Source organism: Polyodon spathula, chromosome 18 (assembly GCF_017654505.1).
Source record: "Polyodon spathula isolate WHYD16114869_AA chromosome 18, ASM1765450v1, whole genome shotgun sequence".
Taxonomy (NCBI): Eukaryota; Metazoa; Chordata; class Actinopteri; order Acipenseriformes; family Polyodontidae; genus Polyodon; species Polyodon spathula.
The window spans coordinates 23,519,976-23,541,132 of record NC_054551.1 but is presented as its reverse complement, the minus strand read 5'-3'; the positions used below and the strand labels follow the sequence as shown (position 1 = coordinate 23,541,132).

General features: G+C 35.2%; 1 protein-coding gene across 1 annotated transcript in view; it reads right to left on the bottom strand.

The window, feature by feature from the left end:
• The window catches only part of LOC121330821 (parafibromin-like), an 82,654-nt gene that overhangs the window by 3,669 nt on the left and 57,828 nt on the right, over positions 1-21,157 (bottom strand). The window contains exons 11-14 of the mRNA XM_041277646.1: positions 20,375-20,432; positions 17,814-17,849; positions 17,402-17,489; positions 2,944-3,105 (exon numbers count right to left, since the gene is read on the bottom strand). Of these exons, the coding sequence (XP_041133580.1) occupies positions 2,944-3,105; positions 17,402-17,489; positions 17,814-17,849; positions 20,375-20,432 (344 nt within the window). The remainder of the gene's footprint in view (positions 1-2,943; positions 3,106-17,401; positions 17,490-17,813; positions 17,850-20,374; positions 20,433-21,157) is intronic.

The window sequence follows — 21,157 nt, the reverse complement described above, 5'->3', positions numbered from 1 at the left end:
CTTACTATCTCTATAAGGAAAATGTGGATTCACATTCAAAAGAATACCTAGGAGGCACAAAGTCACTTTAAATCTCTAAGGATCATTTAGCATTTCATGAATATGGATTAAGTGTCATACAGCAGCTGACAGTGCTACTTTAAGGAAAACAACTCACATTTGCTGCCATTAGAGAGCCGATAACTGTTTTCCCACACTGCATCTGTGTTTGTATTGATAGCCATAACTTAAAAAAATAGTCTGAAGTAGGGGTGGGCATCGATATGAAAATTAAGTATCTATATTGTGCACATATTTTGAAATCGATAATATCGAAGTCTTCCAAAACACAGAAAAATATAATAACACAAATGCAATATGAAACACATACATATAGATATTAATAGATATTTACATAAAAAGCAGCTATAACTTACTTTAACTTAGTGGTGCTTTGCTTCACAATATCCATGGAGAAAAACAAGGTCTTGTTATATTGTTTTACTATACTTCACTGTGCAGGCTAGCAATTTAATCTTCTCTGCGTATAAATGCATGACACATCTAAAAGCATTAAGTATGACGTCATGCTGAATGTTGCATTATTTTGAGATGTATTTTGATGTTTTAAAAGTACACCATTTATAATACCAAAAGTTCACATTTTAAAAATACATTAACAACAGTGTAAGTAAACGCAGGGGAAAAATGCAATGATCCACACTGGCGCATGCACATATCTCAAAATAATCGCTTAGCTTCTGGAGATCAGACGAGATCAGGCTTATTCAAGGTGGTACTTAATGCAGCATGCAAATAGCGTTTGGTACCTTGTGAACACGTTCTGAATGGAAGAAAAAACAAATGCATATTAAATTATTTAAGCCGATTTTCCTGTTTATGTTTTTTTGTGTTAATTTGTCTTTAGCTGTGTATCCCTTTAAAAAAAGACGGTCCTGTTTCTTAACACTAGTACTGCCATTTTGCACTTAAAACCTGAAGAGCAATTAACATTTTAAGTCATATGTGTATGTCCGTTTTTGACTTTTTCTAAACATATGAATTAAATATCCTGATGGCATTTGATAGCTGAATCGCAAAAATGATAAAGTTATAAACAGTTCTACCTAGAACCGCCACAGGGGTCAATGTGACCCAGGCATTACAACACGTCTTTTTTTTTTTTTTTTTTTTTTTTTTTTTTTTTTTAAATATAGCACAAGATATTCTATTATTTTTGTAAATGCAGCAAACAAGACACACCCCCTCCTCCTAGCACATGTTTTTTCACTTTTATTTCAAGCCTTTGAGACAGAGATTGCTGTGATTGTGGATTTGTCAAGATGCCAACTCAGTGAAAGCCTAGTTACTTATTTTTCAATGTACCTGGGAGATAACAATCCTTTGTTTTAATCAGCAAATGCAACTGGGGATATATCAGAAGGAAATATTTAATCTTGAAAGTAGTCATTTTGATTGGAATACGGCAAGCTGCACTCAGATGCATACAGCAAACTGAAAGGGCAGATATGATAACAACTTATTTGCCTAATATGAAACGTATTTTATATATTCTTTTTTTATATTACTTTTAGGAAAAAAAAAACATTTCTGTTTTATAGGTCTGTATGCATCAGTTTACACAATAGTATTCAATGGAACTGTGTCTGTGTTTACAACACAGCTCCTGGATGCAGGCAAAGTCAGCTGGCAGACGCGTACATGCCTCCATAGAGTACAATGCAGCCATCATACCGGAAGTAGTGCTATATTTTCTTTTTATGTAGTATTAGAAACAATGATTTTGGTTTTATAGTTGTGTGTGTATATATACAGTACCCATTTACACCTGTACACGGGTATATGTACATACATGTTTCTTTTGAAATGTGTATTTTATTATATTTTTTAATTGTTTGTAGTTGTGCTGTATATGCGCTCATCTTAAAAATAAAGCATTTTATGTTTAATTTTCCATTTAAATACGGTGCTTCAGTGATGCAGATGTTAGCTATGATGTTCATGAATACAACTTTTCAGTTGTATCCGACAGTATGTCTTTCATTTTCATAATAAAGCAGTTTAAAAACATATGGGTCAAAGTGACCCACGTGGCGGGTCTAGGTAGTTCCAAAATCTGACGGTTTTAGTGTTAATTAGTTGATGCGTGCACTTTTTCAAAACAGGATAAGAAACAGGTGAAGAAACAGGAGTACAGCATACGAGAGAGGGTACACAGGTTGTGGATTTGTTGTTTTTCTTGATTTCTAGCTATTGAATGTTTGAAATACATTTATTACCATTGGGTTCTTAGAAAAAGAAAAATGCCAATCAGTGGGGAAAAAAATGGTTTAATATTGCCTACGAGACTAACAATGATAGGTATGTTTCGGGTTTGTTGTATCGTAACATAAAATAAACTTGATTATACTGCAGTGGTATTTTTCAGCATTTTTCCAACATTACCATATGGAAATTATCGATATTGTATCAAAATTGGTGCTCAACCCTAGTCTGAACATTTTTATTTTGAGACTATATTTGTTTCTATGTAAATCTATTACAAATTCATAAAACACAGTTGTGTTAGGCTATGACTTGGTATAGATGCGAGATCCTGTCAAATGCTTCTGACATGTGTTGCTCCAATTTCTTGTTTGACATCAAGAACATAGAGCTAGTCTGAACCATATGATTGAGGGGTTTGCAAACTGACCTTTTGGAAATAAAAAAACAAACTGACAACAAGGCTATTTAATGCAGTGTATCAGCTGCTCATATCAAATAGTTGACATATTTGGCTGTATGACAAAGCTGGGTCAGATTTTAAAATACTTATTGACGACGGTCACCAGAACACCAACACAGTTAACCTTGTGTGAAATAAAATCCTGTTAAATAAGGCTGGAAAAAAATAAATACATTTGGATCTATGCTGTTGATAAGTGTCATGTCAAAACATACCAGTCTTGGGGCGCAAGCTTGAGGGGTTGGTCTATCACCCTGTAAGGTACTGTTACACTGAGGTTGGTCCCACCAGGCTGGACCACATCCTTTCGCCTCTGGAGCAAGACTTCGTTTTCCCGCTGAAAGCCTTGCTTCTTCTTTTCCTCAGATGTTACAAACCTTTGAAAAAAATACATTAATGTTATTAAATTTAGTTTCACTAGGGACATGGATGTCCAATTTACAATAAAAGGCATAAAAACATGTCGTGGTAGCCATTCTTTGTAAGAGCAGGTCTGCTACCACCTTTTGGCCACTGGATTTCATCTCAATGATATGAATAACAACAGTTGCACTCTGTATTTCATCTGGACACACAGAGTGCACTGTGATTTACTTTTGGTGTTCTAAATTAATTATTTCACTTTTAGTAGAAGGGCTTTGATAAGGTTTGTCTCAAATTGCTGGAAAGCACCTTAGGCTCTTTTCCCGTCTTAGTGCCTGGGATCAGTCATTGTATCCATCAGCATTAACCACCGTGCTCCCTTGCCAATACACCATTTAAAAAAGAAAAAAAAAAAATTGCTATATCATTTTGAACCAGAAAACAGAACTCTGTCACGTACCTATGTGCTCTGGCTAATCAGGCTTACTTTAAAACTGGAATGGGGGAAACTGATATGCAATAGGGTTATTTTCTCCCCTGCATTAACAAGGGAAAATATGCCAAAATCAAAAGTGTATTTGTGCTTTAATACTGTACATATATAACTGGTTAAAGCAGGACGTCTCTTTAAATGTACTGGTTTATCATCATGTGAAGTACTATTCCATGGTGGTCAGAAAGAATTAGCAATAGGCTCAACAGGAGGAACATACTTTTTCAAAATCTAACCCTAGTTGCAGACTTGTACAGCAGCATCGGATGTTCACCGTTAAATTCTCCTCACCCAAAGGAAACACTACACTACAAATTCAAAGTAATCAATACAATCACTTGCATACACTTTAACAACTGTTATATTTTCGAAAATGTAGTCCTCCCGAGTGAAAAGAAACAATTACCAGAGCAAATTTGCCACAAACAACAATCTCAGATAACGCCGTGCCATTCTTTGGTAAATGTCATCTGTCTCACACTGCAGAGTATGACAAATTGCTATAGAACAGTGTAATAGATTTGTCTCCTTTGTTCTAATGCATCAGACACACAACACACCACCTTCCTGGATACCAGTGTCACGTCTGGTAGTTTGAATTTGAAAGGTGTATTTCCCCCCCGATTGCCTGCACCTCCCAGATCTCTGGCGGCTGACAGACATGATTCATCTCTGCCGGTACCACAGGAAAGAGGTCACATTTGGAGAGTCTGCAGAGGGGATGCTTTACAAAATGTCGCTGCAGTCATTTTTCTTCTTTCATGATCCTCAAATCAAGATAAATTCACCTGGGGTATACTGGACTTCCTGGCAACATCTATGTAGAATGATCAAGAGACACCAAGGAAAGAATGATGATTTTTTTTTTTTTGTGTGATGTACAAACTAACAGCCTTCTTAATATCCCAGTCCAGAATTATTTTTCTGGGTATTCTGTACTTGAGGTGAGGGTCTTACTACAGTATGATTGAATGATTTCTCATATGCTACTACTTTAAAAATGCTCCATTTCAATGTTCATTTTACAAGACACTTGCAAGAATTAACAGAAATTAAACCCAATTCAATTGGGATTTATGGTTCAAACCATACAGTACTTCAGATTGGAATAAATTTCCTGGAGAAAACCGTGAAGTCGTCAGGTCACTAAATGAGAACAAAGCTGGGACCAAGACAAGCTCTTGTATTGGTGGAACACACAAATCAACCAATTAATAACTATGAATCACATTTTGCTAGATCCTGTCTGTGCCCCGATTAAAACTGGTTTATGCCCACCTTAACTTAAAATAAAAAGCATTCTTTGTCATTTGGTATTTAATTTTCATCTCCTAATCACTTCAAATGCTTGAGATGCTGTAACATTGGCTTGGTATTTAACAAGCTGTCAGTGTATTACCTGTATAAATTGTACCCAGTGTGATCAACCAAGATTATTAGTCATGAAATCTCAGAATATTTTGGCCAAATGAACAGCAATAAAAATGTACATTAAAGTAAACAAACAAATAAATGCTGTCAAAGTCAAATAGACACATAGAAAATTCAAAAAATCACCACACATACATAATCAGTATATATCCACGGCAACAACTTCAAGCAGGATGTCTGAATAAAGCAGTTGACCTTATAGAAAACATCATCACACTCCAGAAGAAAAATGACGTGGCATATTACTTGTGACATTTAAACATTTTCCCCTACAAGGCAAAAAACGAAACACCCTTTTCAGTATTTTACAACTTTTAAGTCATCTCTGAACAACTAATTACAAGACGATATTAACCTACTAGCAGGGATGTTTTTATCCAAGTACTGTAATAATAATAATAATAATAATAATAATAATAGGTAGCACAGATGCACATTTTTTTTTTTTTTTTTTTTTTAGCAAAGTTCACTTTTGACTTGTTTATAATGCTCATTACATACAATTATTAACTAATGGTGACTGCAAAGAAGCTGCAAAATTGCAAGACAAAAGAGATAACTGGTGGTAAAAACAAACAGGCTCGGAAGCATATACACAGATAGATATACACACATACAGTAACAGTCAACAGTTTGAGTACATTTACTGGAAACTATTTTTTTTTCATAATTGACAATGTTTTACATTGTATACGTTTCTGTAGATACTTGAAAATGAAAACACGTTACAATATACAAAACAAAACATAAGGAGTATGTGGCAACGTTGCCCCGTCCCTGTGTGTATTTTGTGTTGTATGTTACGTGTTGTGTGTTACTGTTACACGAGGATTGCACAGCACTCCACGTACAGGAAAAATGTAATAATATGTGAGCATGGGGAATTGCACTTAATTCACGTGCAGTTGTACCGAGACTCCAATTGAATGATTGGTTAGCAATCAAGTCTCGGTACAGCTGCATAAAAGCAGTATGTTTTAACTCGCTCTGGGTTTGTTCGGTGAGAGGAGAATAGGTGTGGAGAGGAGAGAATTTAAAACTAAGCAAAGTAAATATATAACCGTTGTTTTGAGTCAGTGTGTTTGTCTGTTAGTCCACTGTTTAAGTGTTAGTCCGTTTTGTTTGTCTATTTATTTTGGCGTCAAGTGCCATGTCCTGTTTTTTGTATAACTGTTTTATTTCCTAATAATAAACCACGCAGCAGCGAATTCATTCATCATTTCATCTCACAGTACTGTGTTGTTTCTTCTGGTCTGATGTCCACACTACAGCCGTCTTTGTCACAAATGCACATATAATGAAACCAAAAACTTTCCGTGAATTAACCTTGCATAACGCACCATGTAATCAACACTCCGACTTGTAGTTCATTTCTAATTTGCAGTTTTTAAACTATAAATAGCCTGGCTGGTCAGGAGTTCAGTTTGAAGCAACAGACAAGCAAACCAAGTGCAAGCAGCAGAACAGGTCGGGTGAGGGGAAGAGGGAATGGGCTCGCCCCAGGTTCAGCTGGCAGAGTGGGGCTAAAAGCTACAGCTCCTCTCGCAACAAAAAAGTAATTACATTAGGAAAGATAACCACAGAATAAGCCTAATATTTATTTAGTTATAAAACGAATGCTAAATAAGATGTCTGTGCTATAAAGTGCCAGCGCAGCTTTTGTTCAGTTCAGATACTGTATCAAAAGGGAGAGACTTAAACGGAAGTTAGACTGAGAAGTTGTTTGCAGTTTTATCAGTACTGTATTTACTGTAGAAATATTGCATGAATCACTAGTATAGGGAATTGGAGGACATGCTGTAAGAGTGTTATATCCAAGGCGCATTATAACTGAGAGCACTATAACGAGGGAGCACTGTACACACATATGTATGTGTGTGTGTATATATATATATATATATATATATATATATATATATATATATATATATATATATATATATATACATACACACACACACACACACACACACACACAGTGGTTTGCAGAAGTGTTCACCCCATACCAATAATGTCACACTTCGTTAAATTTGAAATAATTTATGCACGGTTTTTCAAAGAAACTTTTTTTTTTTTTATTTTGGTTTGAAAGCTGTAGTGGTTAAACTGAACACAGTTCTATAAGGAGGTTAAAACTTGCAAAGAAAATGTACAAAATGAAATTTACTGGTTGCATAAGTATTCAGCCGTTTAAGTCAATACTTGGTAGAAGCATCTTTTGCAGCAGTTAATGCTACGAGTCTTTTTGGATAGGTCTCTACTAGCTTTGCACAGTAGGATGGTGGCATTTTTGCCCATTCTTCACAGGACAATTGCTCCAGTTGTGATAAGTTTGTTGGGGATCGTCGATTGACTGACATAAATTTTCAATTGGATTCAAGGTCTGGACTTTGACTGGGTCACTCAAGAACATTAATTCTCTTCTTGTTCAACTGCTCCAGTGTGGCTTTGTGCTTCCGGTCTTTGTCCTGCTGAAATGTGAATTTCCTCCCCAGTCTTGGCTGACTCAAACAGGTTTCTCTCAAGGATTTGCCTGTATTTTGCACAATCCATCCTGACAAGCTTCCCAGTCCCTGCTGAAGAGAAGCATCCCCATAACATGATGCTACCACCACCATGCTTGACAGTTGGGATGGTGTTCACTGGGTGATGTGCAGTGTTGGGCTTGCACCAGACTTGGAATTTAGACCGAAAAGTTCCATTTTTATTTTTTCTGACCACAAAACCTTTTTCCACGTTTGCAATATCATCTACATGCTTTTTCGCAAACTCCATACGTGCTTTAAGATGAGACTTTTTGAGTAATGGCTTCTTTCTTAACACCCGTCCATATAGGCCAGCTTTGTGAAGGGAACAGCTTACTGTTGATATATGAACATTGACTCCCATTTCAGACACAGAACTCTGCAGATCTCTCAAGGTCATTGTTGGCTTCTGAGTGACATCCGAACCAGTTTCCTGCTTGTCTGGCTGCTCAGTTTGGGAGGGCAATCTGATCTGGGTAGTGTCTGGGTGGTATGATGCATCTTCCACTTCTTAAATGATGGACTTCCCTGTGCTGAGAGGGATAATCAGCGCCTTTGAAATTTTCTTGTACCCTTCTCCTACTCTGTACCTCGCTACCACTTTATTCCTGACTTGTTTTGAAAGCTCCTTGGTCTTCATGGTTGCTTTGTTGGATCACTATGCGAGTTGCAGCTTGAAAGACTTTATATACCTGAGAAAAATTATCTACAAATTAAACCACTTTGAATACACAAAGGCTGAAACTATTTCACAAATTTTGAGACCTTTCAAACAAATCATTTGCACCTGAGCTGATTTAGGGCTGCAGTAGCAAAGGGGTTGAACACTTATGCAACTGAGATTAATCTGTTTTTCTCTGTAAATATAACTTATTTATATTCAACATACATTTTCTTTTATTTTATCAATGTAGAGTAGTTTGTATAGATTCTACATGTAAAGTCTAATTTGAAAGCGTTGTGGAGTAGGCTCAAGGTGCCAACAAAATGTGAAAACTTTGCAGGGGGGGTGAATACTTCTGCAAATCATTGTACATATTATATATAAAATAGGGAAAATAACTAATTCTTAATACAAAAATCTTCAACACTGGGTATTATCATTGCTTTTGAAATGCGAATCTCAACTCCATTTTTGAAGGTGCTCGTACACTATAATGCAAGTAAAAGTTCATAACCTTTTAAAAAGCTAAATTCCTAACAAATACAACATGTTTTGTATCAACATCACCAAATCGGATCACCAAATGTTTGCTTTCAAAATATTTAGAATAGATTCAATCCTGACAGTTGTAAACTGATCGTTGTTTGTTCTTTACTAAGCCTGCCACCAGCACCCAGTGTATTCCATATTATTACTAGCCAGCTGAAGAACAGTTTAAGCCACCTTTGCTGAGACACACCGGACTGAGCAAGCCTTTAATCCATTCTCCCTTGTGCTTACTATTATCACGACTTGATGTGGAAGATTAACCATGGCTATTTGCTCACTGCAAGGCTCGTGTGTATAAAAAGGCTTTTTGTAGACCTTTAGTTGTACATATATTTCAGTTCAATATTGCTGCCTTGCCTTAAGGGCCTGCAAGCTATCCTCAGAAAGTGGTTATGATGTCAATCATTCACATGCCATCAGAAGTATAACAAATAAAATTAACACAAATGAAAAAAATACAGGAATGTAAATGTATGAATTAAAAACAAAAAACAAAAAACAGGATACAAATTAGGCACTAATTAAGATAATCACAATTCTATAGTAATTCCATTAAAAGTGGTTTCTTAAATTTGGATCATACAGTATTTGATCATATTTTCCTCATAACATATTCTGCCAAAAAAAAAAAAAACATAAAAATTCCTGTTAATTGTGTGCCTTGTATTTCAAAACATAAGTTTTGTCCCTAGAGTAGTTAAACGTAATGCACCTTTGCACTGTGTCCAACAGATTGAGATTGTCTCACTGGATCATGCTGTCAGTAACTGATTTTACACTCAATTTAGTTTATTTTAACTCATCTTGCTACTAGCAATGGACATAACAGATTCAAGAAGAACAGTATAGTCATTCTCAATCTATAATTAAGTTAGTTAATTACATTTTGAGTTTGTATCATGTCTTCTTAAATCACAAATAGTTAGTACTAAACAAAATATGGTAGTTGCACTGCAATGTATGCGTGGGTTTTCTTATGTTGCTAATCAATAGTGCTCCTATGACTAAAAACTTGTATAGGAGAGCACAAAGGTGGCTGTGAGGGTAACAGTGTACTAAAACTCCTCCCAAGTGTATTTATGGTAATATGTATTGCAGTGGTGTTACTACACTAAATTTGAAGAGACAGAAAGGTTTACAGAAAACCAATATTTGTATTCTGTGAGCTGGGAAAAGTGGATAATTCAAAAGACCCAGCAGGTTAAGTGCACTTTTTTTTTTTTTTTTTAAATTAAAATGGTTCCTGATATTTTGCAAATCAGGATGTTTTTATTATGCGATTTCTTTATTAATGGTTTTCTGGTACAATTATTGCTATTAATTTTTTTAAACAGACAATTGTAGCAGCTCTCCTGTATATTATATACAATGCCATTTACAATACATATAGGTCCATGTGATTGAAGAAATATGGATGATTGGTTAAATGAGCAGGATTAAATTATTATTTAGAGTCATAATAATGCAGAGTTATAAAACCACTTTGGTTCAGATGGTTGATGCTTGCACCACAGCACCACCATATAGACTTTTAAAATGACAACAATCTAACAAAGCACCATTACTTTCACAAGTGAAAAAACTAGGGCGTTCATTGGAGTGGACAAAGAGATAAATGTATATATTTATTTAAGACAATAGCTGATATCAAACGTAGTATATAGGCCCACAGTAAACCCCAGTAAGATTTTCAGCACTGCTGGAGACCAAAAATAGCTCTAGGATGTAAATGTTAGTCTGACAGCTGGGCTACACTTTCATACAGAAAGGAGTCTCAGATGTGTTTAATGTTGGTGTGCACATCCAGACTTTCAGCTAGCAGTGTCTGAATCTGCTGAAAAGAATAACAGATCTACTGTAAACATTAAAATTCCACTACACAACATAAGGGTTTTATTAAAGGTTGTATTAACAATTACTTTATCTGTAATTTGAAAATATATTTGAAATTGACTGCTTTGTTATATTCCATGTGTTTAGATATGTATTTGTGCGTTTCAAAGTTTTAATGCCCTGCTTGTCAAATTGTATTACATTTTCCATATTATATATATATATATATATATATATATATATATATATATATATATATATATATATAGTATATATATATATATATATCTGTACTTTCATATGTTGTAATGTAAATCACCTTGGATGCAAGCATATAAAAGTGCAATCTAATTAAATATTACTGTTTTTTATTACAGTCTGTAAAAGTTGTTGACAGTACTGTACATTTTAATCCAATGTTTATGTCTGTGTTCCTTCTGCTGCTGTAGTTTAACTTCTTCCATGGGCTATTTTCAAGAAGGTCATAACTACATATTAATTTGAACAGCAATACATATTTAACACTAATACATTTTTTTTTTTTTTTTTTTTTTTTTAATGTATTATTTTAAATCCACCATTCAAAGGAGCTTCAGTTGCCTGGTACAGCTGCTGCCACCAATATGAAACAAGCAACCTTCACAATGAATCTGAAATCTCCTCTGATGACTGTGCCATTTTTTAAAAGATTGAATTTATTTTCAATGAAAAATAGACACTGGGAAAGATATAATTTTCATTTTTTTTATACAATTTCCATAACAGCAGAGTAAAAGATGTGCTCAATTAACCACTCGGCAGCAGCTAAGTATAGCACCTGTGCATACACCAGCAGTTCCTCTGTGAAAGTACTCAAGAGAATATTCAATATACAGGCTGTACAGTACAGAACAATGCAACCACCTTGGCCCCTAACGTATACATGATTTCAAAGGCTGAAAACTAAATATAGATGCTACATTTTGACAAATGGGTGATATATGGCTTGACTGGGAGACGTGCACTTGCTTTAACAGTACACCCTCGCTATAACTAACCTTTTGTTTGTCAAAATGAGCAAAACACTGTTGGAGTAAGTTCATGAGATGAGATTGTGAATAAAAGTATAATTACATGCACATGTTTGTCTCATGTATGCAGTATTCCACCTACAGCAAAGTTAATTCTTTAACGAATAGGATAAAGATTAAAAAAAAAAAAAAAATCCTGAATTGAATCAGAACTTTTATTTAAAGTCAATCTGACATGAATCGTTTCAAAGTGCACCAAATCTTAATTTAACATGCAAGAATCCCAACTGAGCTTTTATTCCAAATCAACCCGACATGAAAAGCTGATCTGATGCTCTAGTTATTTTTTTCGTTTAGTATTTTCTTTAATCAATTTTGCTTTGCCGCATGGTTGCTGAACAAGTTAAAAACAGTGTTTTTTGACAACCTATATTCACGTTCCTGCTTTTTTTCAAACGACCAATATAGTTTCCAGCTTTGTTGCAACATAAAATTGTTTTTGTTTCAGAAGTATAGTTACACAGCTCGTGCTTTTTATTAAGACAAAAGTGTTGATTTGACTGCAGAAGCGGCATCCTGTCTGTACAGTCCGGGATGTCATCAGTGTTTGTTTGTATTATCTTTTTTATTCTTTATTTGGGGTCCAGGGGTCAGGCTCGTTATAGCCGAAGGTTCATCATAATGAAGGGTGTTATAGCAAGGGTATAATGTAATATAATTCTGTAAAAGGAATAAAAAATGCAGCACTTTCAGCACTAGAGACTGAAATATCTTGCCACAAATGTGCAGGGTAGTGCTCGCTACTTGTGAAAGTTAGCAGTTGCTATATTTCAATAAAGTAACACATGCAGTGTGGAATGGGGTCATTTATGGTTAATGTAAATTAAAAAGTAAAATAAAATAAACATCACTTTGTAAAGATCAGAATAGGTTTTGTCATGTCAGTAAGGTCATGCCGTTGCTGTCGTTGATGTTTTGTCTTCTGTCTTTCCCGAGTTTAAGCAAGTCTAGATTTGAAAGAATACAAGGACATTCTACATTTAAATAGACAATTTTTAACTTTCTTTTAAGAAACCTAATTATATGAGAAGTTTTGAAAAGAAGGACATTGTTTCTCCTCATTTAATATACTTCACATGCTGACTTCAGAGTTTAAACCTCCCAAAATTATAAATTGCACGGACAGTTCCAGGAAACAGCCAGGTTGCTCATCGAAGGAGGCTTCTGTTCTTAAAACAAATTGAAGCCAGGTGCTTCGCCTGATTCCTCCCCCTATTCTGCCACACCAGTCTCAAAAAGCATTGCAGTTACAACAAAGTCACACTTGATAAATTTACTCTGCTTTCTAACCAATAGCTGTTTGCTACGGATTCCAGGGGCAGGTTTAGTCTGAATGTTGACAAATCAACGGCTTGGGAGTGTCGGAATACAGAAATTCATAGAGATTGACATTTATTGTTAACAAAGAAACAGTATAGGTGCGACATATTTAAGCTGAAACAGTCTGAACACTTACATTTAACCCTTTGCAGTCCTATGTCGGACCAGGTCCGACATTACAATTTTCCCTTTCCAGTCCAAAGTCCAAGCTCTGAATAAATGGACTGCAAAGGGTTAACATTCAAAGTAACTTGGGGTATTGAGAGTAACAAATTAAAACTTTTAATTAGAAGAGTGTTTTTGTGTTAGAGCCTGAAAAAATAACTGGAATGCTGACAGTTAAGTTTGTGTGAGCCATATTAACGTGGCTGCAGTAATCCCACTGTGGCACTGGTACAGTAGTTTAATATTAGACATACCAGCGCACACATCGCAATGGCCTGTTAGACGCTCTCCCCTTTTAAGGGCCACGCAAAAATGGCTAGAAAAATCGACTTTTACATTGTTTTTCACAGTATTTAAAAAGGACATCTTCAACAGTATCTGGGAACATTTTCATTAAGTAATGCTTGTACAACCTGGAATGCCATCATATTTAATACAATTTCATTTCAAATTCCTTTACGGAGGGGATACACAGAAATCATGTACTTTATTTATAGTTGGCGTCTGAAATAGCTAGTCATTACTTGCTATGCTTTTTGAACCTGGTCCATTTCAATCTATTAAATTGTTCATTCTTATCTAAGTGTGCAACAAAGCTCCATTCAATTTTAATGCCCTTTGAGCACCACTTCACACTGCTAGTGTGATTGAACAGATACCTGAATATTTTAGTGAACTACAGTAAAAAAATCAGTTAGTCATTTTAATAGAAACTGTTACTGCAAGTGGTGCATTGAGATTATGAAATCATTTTTAAATATCAAAATACCATAATTATTTTTCCTACAGTATTAACTTCACTGTATCTTGCCTTGGGAATTGAACCAGGTGGCTAAGAAATGGGAAATCAGCTTCCATTCCTCTAGCCAGACAGCAGCTGTTGAATGACATAAGGTTTCTGGAAAAGCCTAAATGAAGTTAACACATTATCCCGGGATCACAATTAAAAGTGGCCTAAAGCCAAGTGCTGTTTTTTTTTTATCTGTAACTAATGCTACACTGCAAATAATTCCTTACGGACCTATCCAAAAAGACATGTCTGCATCCCATCACTGAAGTGATTAAAGAAAATCACAGTTCATACAAACGTACATTTCCACCCACAGAAGCCACCACAAAAGTGTTAATTAACATAATTAAGCAGCTGACTGTGCAGTTAAATTGTTTTAAAAAAAAAAAAAAAGTAGTAGTTTTTATTTCCCAGAACTTGTACTTTTGTAAAAGGTGTAAGATTTCCCCAAATTGCTGCATGCAACCTTGTTTACCTGCGTGACCAAACCCAAACCACATACTTGGTCTTCAATGCATTTCTCACCTAATCTAAATTACTGGCCTTTAAGACCTGAGTTCCTTTGTACACATACCGTATGCTACATAAATTGTGTGGAGATTACCTCATTCTCTAGAACTAGCCTTTAGGGTACATTTAATGTATCCTGTTCTATCTCCCATTTTATGCATCCAGAGAGAACTGACTTTTGCGTATCAAGGCTGCATTTCGGAGATTTATGGACTCAGTAAAATGCTATGATGGCAATTTCTCATATATATGTGTGTGTCTGTGTGTGTGTGTGTGTGTGTGTAGAAAATGCTGCACCTAGGAATTGTAAGTCGATATGTTTTCAAAGGGGTCATTTTCCTTTAGGGTTCATTTATTCTCCTGAAACATTCATTCCATAAGAAAATGCTTCCTTAGTGGTGTGCTTTCTACCAATTATTTGTTTTTCATTTTGTTTTATTTCTCCAGTAGAACGTCATATGTTATTCTTTCATAAAAAAATGTCGTCTTCATTACCAAAGGTCAAATGTATTTTTGCAGCTCATTAAGGTGCAGAATAGCAGTTCAAGGTGAGACACTAATGGGCTTGAACAATGTATGATTCCTTTGTCATCCCCCAATGATCCTAAATCAAAAAGCTCTAAAAATGCACAACGTTCTACTGCAGTGTGTACTCATGACAGTATTATTAACTCTGTTTAAACCCTGTACATGAACATTAAACCTTTATGAAAGGGTTTGTTTGAAGTAGGGCCTTCAAGTTTCTATTATTTCATAGAAAGCCATTACCCTAAAATATGTTTTATTTTATATAACTATTTAATTCCAAAATATGTTCATATCATATCATGATCAGTGAGAACACTGCCCAATTTAATTTTGGTTCACTGTAATTTGTAGGTACATTTCAGCAATTAAGAGATGCCAAAAGATCACACCGTAGTCCTCAACTCTGGCCCTCGAGATCTACTCGTCATGGTTTTTATTCCAACCAGGTCCTAAATTAGTTAACTGCCTCTTAGCAGCTTCAATTAACTACATTAGAACCTGCTTGGAGTAGAAACCTGGGCTGGATTGGATCTCGAGGGCCAGAATTGAGTACCACTGCTGTAGTGTATACAATCTCGGATAGTATTTGTTCTTCAAGATCTGAAAGTCAAAGCACTACTTGGACAGTCAATCTCACGTTTCATTTAATGTAGTCAAACTAATTGTACAAGGTACAATTCTATTTTTTCAGGATTGAGCTTTAGCTAGGTTTAATACAGAAAAAAAAAAAAAAAAAAAAACTACACTTGCTTTGCCAATACATCAGAGCTGCCTAGGCCTCTCATATTTCCCACTTCTAAAATCAATAGGTTTACATGGGCTAAACTATTTCTTCCAGGAATTCTCTGTACAGCACTAACAAAAATGCAGCTATGAGACAAATCCAGTAGACACCAAACTGTTCAAAATGATTACACCTAGTAATTAATGCAAAATAGCCCCCCCCCCCCCCCCCCCAACAGAATTTGCCACTTCTGATAGTCAAATACAGAGTTGTAATCATTAACCAAAACAGACAGCGGAGGAACTAAAATGTTATTTTCTACAAATACTCAGTGTATTTCATAAAATAATAGATATTATAAATGTATTATTATTATTATTATTATTATTATTATTATTAATAATTAATTTTTTATATTTTTAAGAAAAACTATTTATCTAGGCATCTCTGAACTGTTTGCTGGCAGTGACTGGGCAGGGCATCAATACATCCCAGCTATCACTATCTAACTAACATCTATTACAACTGCAACTCCTGAACAAGAACTAACACGGTCATGCAATATGGTTAATTGTTGAATAACATCCACAAATTCTAGGATCCCATCAATGTATTCATAAACAAATGATTCTATATCTTTTCGTGTTAACAAATGACATATGAGCTGACCCTTATTTTTTCAATGTATTTGGTTCCTTTTGTAATGGCATCTATCAAGTCGTAAACGTGTTTGTCATTAACTTTCGTTGTTTTTATATGCACCATAATGAAATCTTACTAAATAAGACCTAAGAATAAGATAAGAATAAGAATAAAGTAACCTTTGCATTTGGCAGCAGAACACTTTCATTAACAAGCAATCCGTTGCAACTGGCATGTTATACAGCTGTTCTCCTTATGAGCACTGCATGAGGAACCATGGGTCAGCTGTAGCAGCAGGTATTAGTGGTTTTAAATCTGTCCCCACACTATGAACAGCTGGGTTTATAAAACAGCTGCTAAATCAACTGAATAAATTCAGTGTGATGTAATCTAGTTTCCTTTCTAATCTCTGACAATAAAGCTTTCCACATCATAAAGGAATGAACAAAAATATTATTGATAATAATAAAATGCGTGTGATAAATCGAAAAACTGAAATACTATAAAAAGGTGATGACGACACACTTTCGCACATGACCACACACTAGAAGCGACAGACGCGATGCGACAGGTTTGAAAACTGTTCAAAATTGCTACTGACAAAAATAGCGATCAAGACGGGTATATATCTGTCAACATGATGTGGAAATTATGTGTGTGTGTCTTCTCTGATGGTATTTCAACTTATATGGTAATAAATCATACATACCAGGCTTTTCCAGTGCCTTCGAAATGGACACCCACATATTATCTTTCAAATGGCGAGTCGCTTTGTCATAAAGCTCTGGGTGTTCTTTCAAAATGACAGATTATTATTTCCTTCGTCTTTTTTGATACCATTTCACCCTGCTGGACCACGTGCATTGAAGCTGTTCTTTGACTGCTCAATATCCTAGCTGACATGTGTCAAATCGCAAAAAATAGGATTCAATCCTATTTATTTTGCGCCGCTCCAGTGCCGCCCTGGTGCTGCTCCTGCGATACTTATGAAAAGTATAGGGTCTATTCATTTTGACGCATCGCGTCTGGTGGGTAGCAGCTTTTACACAATTGTTTATCAACTTACTTTAGATCCTGCAAAAGATCCTTTGCATTTAGCATGGTAATTAATGAAGTAGTGGCAGCAGGGATGATGACGATAGGGGTTCGTGAGCCTAGAAGAGAGAAAGCCGTTTTACATATTAGGAGAATCTCCTCATGTTATAAATGTACCTGTGCAAGTTTCCACTCAGGCAGTTCTTACTTGCTGAATAAAATTAGAATTAGACATTACCTCCTTGTTCATTATTTTGTTGGAACAGGCATGAGACCAAAAGCTGTCAACCCTACTTTCTATGGGTTATGATGCGGCCAGTCAAATTTCTTCAAAGTTCTTCGGGTACATCATGCCTGGTCTAATCATTCATGAATGTTGGTTTTGTGAATTGTTTGTGATCTTTACCATTTGGCCTATAGTTGTAGATTTCTGAATGCCTTACCCTTCTTTTGGTTTGGAGGAGGTCTGGCCTGAGAAACTGTCAACAGAAAACACAAGCAGAATGTTAGAAGATAAGAAGTTAGTTTAAGTTAACCCAGAAAATAACTTCCTACTTACATTAATTAATGGAGCTGGACTACAGCCCCACAAAATGAGGCAAAGAATACAAACATCCTGCTTTCCATCTGTCTGTCCTTCAAACTTGGCATCTCAGTGACAGTGTACCAGGAATCTGGGAAATCTCTGACCTATTACCTAGTCAAGATTACAGAATGCTGGGCCAGTCCTTGGTTTTGAATATTCTCACCGTAGGAGTGAAACCTTTGATACAACAGATAAACCTGGTAAATTAAAAACTGTGGTTGTTTTAAGTAAACCTGTGAAATGTAAAAATCGGTCATAACAGCCATTTTCACTTTTCTTAAAATAAGAGCTGAACCAATGCTCCAAAATGGTTGAAATGCTGAACACTTAAGAAATAACTATTTAATTCTAAAGAAAATCTGTTACTAGAAAGTGGGTCATGGAAGAATGCAACAAACTGCAGCACTTAAAAACATTTTGGAGCACATCTGAACAAGTTAGGGGCACACTGCAGCTTTAATTAAAATATAAATAAATAAATAAAATAAAGTTAACATTTCATTTCCTACCATGTGCTGCCAGAAGAAATGACTGAGGAGCAGGCTTGTTTTCATATGTCAATGTAAAAGCTTGTCTCAAAGAGGAAAGCAAACATCCATCTCTTTTTTTCTAAAAGTACTTTATATTTTTACAAAGTGCATTAAACATATCAATGGTGTTTATGATTCTTCTGAATAACTTTTTACAAGTCTTTATAATTAAAACAAAAGCAAGTTATTTATGTGTACAGAGCCAGCATCTTCGAGGTAATGGCATCATATTCTTGTATTACATCAGCTGTTTATTGTATTTCTTATTTTTTTGGTGTAACAGATTTGGATTTTGTTGGTATGCTAGATGTTCCAAAACCAATTTATGTGAGTGCTTAGTAGATAAAGATTCATCTGTAGAGTATTATGAAAGACTATCCACTTATTAAAATGAGTAATGACCGTTAACTTCCAATACACAGACCTTAAAACTCAGGGATACATGACAAACTGTTCACAGCTTGCATTGCCATGGTGTATTACTCATTCAAAAGACTTATGTAAAACATGTTAAATCTGATTTGAGTTTGCTGTTGTAAGCACTTGCAAGTGGTTTTAGCATTTTACAAAATAATATTGCAAAGGCTTGCGTATTAAATAGGATGCTCACTGTCAGGGAGAGGTGAGAGGTATGTTTCCAAAAATACACAAGTGAGTTAAGGGAATATTACTTTCTGGTTATGCAGTTTTGTTTTTCTAGAGAGTTGCACACCGACACAGAAAATATATTATATTAAAAACTGGCATCTTCAAAACCTTCTTATCCTCAGCACCACTTCTCTTCCTGGAGGTTTGTGTGACAGCAGTTAGTCAAACTTTTATTAATTTTCAATATCAACTGCAGAGATTTCCCTCAGAGAAATTGCAATTTATCTAAATGCTGCTAGTGTACTATGTAACACGAGAGCTTCAAAAAAACCCACAGAAATAAAATAAAAAAAACACCTTGTAAGAGGGATGGAAGTTGAATGTGCTTCTCATTTTTATTCACGTTTCAAATAATCATCTTGCGTGCTCTTTTACTTGCTTACTAAAAATACATTTAATCAAATCCCTTAAATTTGCTATGTTCTGCATAGCTGATGGCAGATTTAGGTTTCAAATATATATTCAAACTATACCCAAAGATCACCATCTTTTAAACACAGTGGCAGCCCTGCTTCAGAGCCAACTTGCACAAACACATGTGCTACCTGTTTAGTGACAAACCCAGCACATGTTAATTGTCCAAAGCAAATGTGTGATGTAACCCTGCAGTAATGATCATGCATGCACTACGTGCACAAAACACCATGAAAATTGTGTTCATTAAATGGCAACATTCCCTATTACCCACCACAGCAATGACAAATAGAACATGCAATAAGAAAATATTAACTGGAAGCTACTAGGCAGCTACAGCAGGTATTGTTTAAATAAATAAATAAATAAATAAAGTCAACACAAATTCTGGCATGAGGGCTAATACACTGGTCTACAAAGCTTTGCCAGCAACTGATTTTTAATTTATTTTTTTAAATAAATAAAATCTGGGTTTTGAGCTCAGGAGATCTGTACAGACTGCAACAATACTTTATCCAGCTGAATTTTAGTTCTTGCCCCTCGTGTCCTTTTCAATATCCCTCTGCTAAAGTCACATGAATGTATGTTCTCAAAAGATATCACAGATATTGTGACCTTTACGATAACCACAACTGTGAATAAAGCTGCTGGGAGCGTGTGGAAGTTTTATTACCTATCTTAATTTATTTTAAGATAGGTACAACCACCAGAATGTGGTCTACTCGAGCTGGAATGACCCATGCAAACCTGGCTCAAGATAAATCCTGGAACAGGTTTACAAAACATTTGACAGCCAACATTTCAACCAGAAAAAGAGAGACTTTACCTGGTCTTGGAACAGGCTGAACTGCTGGTGTCTGTGCTTTCCTGGCTGAAGCCCCTTCCTTAAAAAAAAACAAAAAACAAAAAAAAACAGGAATTGTTTCAGGAGAAAGCAATAAAAATAAAATGGCACAAGTTAAATACTCATTAACTAAACTATAAAAGACTAAAGTACATAATCTGCCTATGTGATACAAATATTCATAAACTATTTTTACTTCAAGGGAAGCAGACTCCTAAAACATTAATGTAACTTATTGTATTTATTTTTAAATAAAGCATCTATGGCAGTTATTGAAAAGCCTCCATTTATTTATCAGGATCTAGACAGTGCATAATTTACACATTTAAATGTCAGACTCTTAATCAATGGGGAGTAACAAACTAATGAGGGCAGAGAACACAAAATAATAAATTACTGAAAGCTTTTTAAAAAACTTTAAGCATCAGCATTGTTGTTCATAATTTATTACAAAATATCTAAGTGATCAAAAAAAACTGCTCCGTCTGCAATTTTGTATGCAATGTAAAGTACTACAAACAATTGAGAATATGGCTCAAGGACTTCCATACACAGTACTTAATAATCATCCGTCTTTCAGATGAGACGTAAAAACAAGGTCCAGTTGTGAGTGACTCTGCAGCAGCAGTTGTGATGCATAGTTCGCCCCCAAGTCTCAGTCACTTTAGATAAAACCATCTGTTAAATATTAATAATAACAACAACAACAACAACAACAACATCCACATCCCTAAATGTGATACTTTAAACATTGCTGTTCTTAAA